General features: G+C 36.9%; 1 protein-coding gene across 1 annotated transcript; it reads right to left on the bottom strand.

Annotated features, from left to right (window-relative positions):
- Positions 1-315: 315 nt before the first annotated feature.
- On the bottom strand, positions 316-1,754 carry LOC108332901 (F-box protein At2g27310). Its single transcript, XM_017568199.2, has one exon. The coding sequence runs from the start codon at positions 1,710-1,712 to the stop codon at positions 561-563; it is 1,152 nt and encodes a 383-aa protein (XP_017423688.2). The 5' UTR covers positions 1,713-1,754; the 3' UTR covers positions 316-560.
- Between the last annotated feature and the right edge of the window lie 2,178 nt (positions 1,755-3,932).

Raw genomic sequence — 3,932 nt, 5'->3', positions numbered from 1 at the left:
TTCATCACCAACTTGTATAGAGCCTAAAAGTCAGAGCTTCAACCATAAATATCGTGATCAGCATAAAGGACAGGACAGAAAATTCCTAGTTACTCGCACATCAGTTCAGGACTTGTCAACCAGCCCAATCCTAGTTCATCGGAGTAGAAATTTTCCTCAAAAGTCAAAGAGTGACGCGTAACACGACAATATCACACTTATGACCACACTTACATGTGTTTTATCTGAATCATGAAATATCATTCAGGAATATGCATAGGTTATTCTATTGTTACTAATCTATAAGCATGAAAACCGGTAACGAGCCATGATACATGGAAGGTAAAAATATGTATAAATTTATTTATAAAACGAATTAGGTGACATGGAATTGGTCAAAAGAAAAAATGAATTAACTAACTGGAATAAAATACACACGTTGTTATGTCGTATATGCTGTATATCTTCACCCTTTTAACGTTTCTTTTCAGCTGTCTCTTTTTTCTTTTCCTTTTCCGTCCAAGCTTGCGGTACAACCGACCAAACCCAAACAACAACCTCAAGAACTGTTTTTTTTTGGGTCAAAAACCAAAGACCATGAACCAAAAGAGGGAAACGAAAATGGTGAAAGAGACCAACATGGCAACCGTGTCCATTACACTGTCTCTCCGTAGTTTTCTCTCTCTGATCTCTCTCTTCAAGCGGCAAAATTTATCGAACCTTGCTTTGGCTTCTTCAGGATCGGGTTTTCGTCGCTCGCCGTTCTCCATGGCGTCTTGCAAAATCACGAAGCTGTCCCTGCCGGTCACGTGTCTCCCTTCCGTGTCCTCCATCGTCAGACTCGCCTCCCTCACGTGCATAGCGCCTCCGGCCTTCCCGCAGCACGTGACCCTGATAACCCACTGGACCGTCTCCATGGTCACCGCGAAAATAACCTCCAGATCCCCCGTCAGCCAGTGCCGCCGCGCCGCCACCGGCCGCCGGCTCGAGAGGTTCACCGCACGCTTCCGCGTCGGGTCGATGACGATCCAGCTCAGCCCCAGATTCTCCTCCAGGTGTGCCAGCCACGAAGATTCCTCATCGCACTTCGCGAATATCAAGGGAGTGGGGACCACCTCGTTGGGGTCGAGGAGCTCCACCCAGAGCGGGGAGGAGAGGAACCAACCCTTGTGGGTTTCGGTCGTGATGACACGCGAAAAGACGGGTCTGCCCTTGTAGTAGAGGTCCACGGCGGATACAAACTCCGGCGGCAACTGCGGCGGGTTGGGGTGGGGAGGAGGGGAGTATTGGATGGAGGGAAAAGAGTCGGAAAAGACAGAGCGGTGGGCAGCGGGGAAGGTATCGATGAGGGAAGAGGCGTGGGGTTGGTTGAGAGAGGGCCAGGAGGCGGCGCAGATGGTCCGCCAGAGGTTGTGATCGGTGCAGAGACGGCGGAGGTGGAGGGTGGCGGAGGATGCGGAGGCGAGGGTGGGGCCGTCGAGGCGATTAAGGATGTGGGATCGAATGATGTCGGGGTGGAGAGCGGTGATGTCAGAAGAAGAAAAAGAAGAAGCGGCGTCCATGGATGGCATGAGAAGAGAAAGTAAGAACAGTGAGAAAATAGAAATTTTGAAAGAGTTGTATGCTGACTTGGTTGGGGTTGCAGTGAGAAGGATAAGGATTATAGATATGATGGTTTTGTTATATAGGTTGATGATTGATGGTTGAATAAAGCGTGTTTGCAATGTTTGCATGTGAAGGATTAGGATTGGGATAGGTGATATATAGACTTGTTTTCAACACTCTTTTTCAGAAAAAGAACAAGTTGAGATGAGAGTAGGGTCAAGTCATATTTCGCTTCTAGATTTCTTATTTTTTAACTCTTCAAACTCCAACTCTCTAATAACATCATTTTATTAACCAATTCCATTCCACTTATTCGTATAAACAATTACTTTATGCTTCGTGCAGAGTAATTATGTTTGACTTAACTGAATTATCGTACCCAAAATTTAAATATGAGATCACTGGATGATTAAATTTATAAAATTATTTCCTTTATTAACTATATTTTATTCAAACTCGGAAATGTTTGAGTTAATTTTACGCCTCCCGTTCACGTCAGTGAGCATAATCTGTAACGAATAACTTTTTAGCAGATTAGGTTCACAATGGGATGGAACAAAAATATCTTGTTGATGATACAAATGTTTGTTTGTTCCTGCAACACATGCATCATGGTCCATCCAACAACCTGCTCCATCATTTCCTGATTAAATAAATAATAATAATAAAAAAAACAAACCTTATCCAATCTAACCTTCGGTCATCCAATTTTTTCCATTTTTCTTAATTCGATATTTATTTTCATTAATAAATTGTTCCTATCACTATATTTATTAGTATTTCGTTTGCGCTAATAATAACATATTTGAAAAAAATATATATTTAGTTTATATTCATTAGAAACAACGACAGTGGTGTTATTTGTCAATTTTTTAACTAGAAAAGTAAATATCTTAACAAATTTATCATTACTATTTTGTAGCGATTGAGAAGTTATTGGGGTAACTGAATTACTAATTGCCAACATAATATTACTGACAGTAAAATTGGTCGATATTAGTAACTGATTTGATTTCAGCGATACGAAAATAGTAACTGATTTAAAGTGCGGTAACATTTTGGCTGTTAAATAAATGAATCAACAACTGAACTCGTGTCGTGTATATTTGTGTAATCTGTGTTAGTCAATTTTGTGACCACTAATATTCATTGAGTTACTTGAAGACTCACTCGGTGTATAGTGCTACAATTAACAAACTTAATCCCTATTAATTATGCTACAAGATAGATGTTTTAAATCTTCTTAATTATCATACAAATTCCTCTACTTTTAAATTTACACCTTTAACGACGGGATATTTTTATTATGGCTTTAAATTATAATTATGTTGCTTTAGATATAAGTAACTTATATTTAATCTATTTAATTAATGAAACCGTATTTGTCCTATTATTATAATATATATATAAACATCATAACACAAATTTCTTTGAGATTTAGTAACTATATTTACAAGAAAAGCACTAAATAATTTATTGTTTCAGTATCAACATTTTTTCTCGTTCAATGTATTTTCCAATAGTAGATAATTTACAAATTTTTATATATTATTTCAAAAAAAATTATATATAATTAAATTGAATACATACGTCTTTTATATATATATATATATATATATATATATATATATATATAATTAATAATACTAAATTAAAAATGACATAATTGAATTATGATATGCGTTTCTATCTAAGCTCATGACAACACTTAATTATAATCAATCTTTTTCTTTAAATTTTCTATATCGTGTCACTAATGTTTTTTCTTTTTTATTATGCAAAACATATTTTTCTTTTTTCTCACACTAGTTAGATAATTATTCGTGCATGATTGAATCACTGTTATAATTGTCTCCATGTTTTATGACATTAGTATAGAAAATAAAATTTATGTATAAACAACCATGTGAAATTGTCCTTATTAAGGTATAAGATGAAAACAATGAATACTATTTTGCCCCATTGTCTCATATACCAAATATTTTATAAATATATAGTATTAAAGAATATTTTGTATGTGCTGCTGACTTAGGCAGGCGTGGGTGTCGCCTGAGTGAGCTTGATGTTACCGTCTAAATAGGCTAAAGGGTCGTCTAAGCAGACTTAACTTGTGTTACTATTTAGGTAACTCAGGTGCCACATTTGTAGGATTACGTTGCCATCTAGGCAACTTGGATTTCGCGTTCGTGAGTTTCTGTTACTATTTAGATAACTCAATGTCTCATTTGAGGATTTTTCTTATATTATTATCTAAGTAACTTGGTGCCTTGTCTGATAACTTTGCTTATGTTACTACCTAAGTAACTCAGTGCTTCCTCAAAGAGCTTTGCTTATCTTATTGCATAAGT

Source organism: Vigna angularis, chromosome 11 (genome assembly GCF_016808095.1).
Source record: "Vigna angularis cultivar LongXiaoDou No.4 chromosome 11, ASM1680809v1, whole genome shotgun sequence".
Lineage (NCBI taxonomy): Eukaryota > Viridiplantae > Streptophyta > Magnoliopsida > Fabales > Fabaceae > Vigna > Vigna angularis.
The sequence above is the reverse complement of the archived record's forward strand: the minus strand, read 5'-3'. Positions and strand labels throughout refer to the sequence as shown.

Bases quoted from the DNA above. Each gene is read 5' to 3' on its own strand.
- LOC108332901 (XM_017568199.2), bottom strand. From the start codon at position 1,712: ATGCAAACATTGCAAACACGCTTTATTCAACCATCAATCATCAACCTA.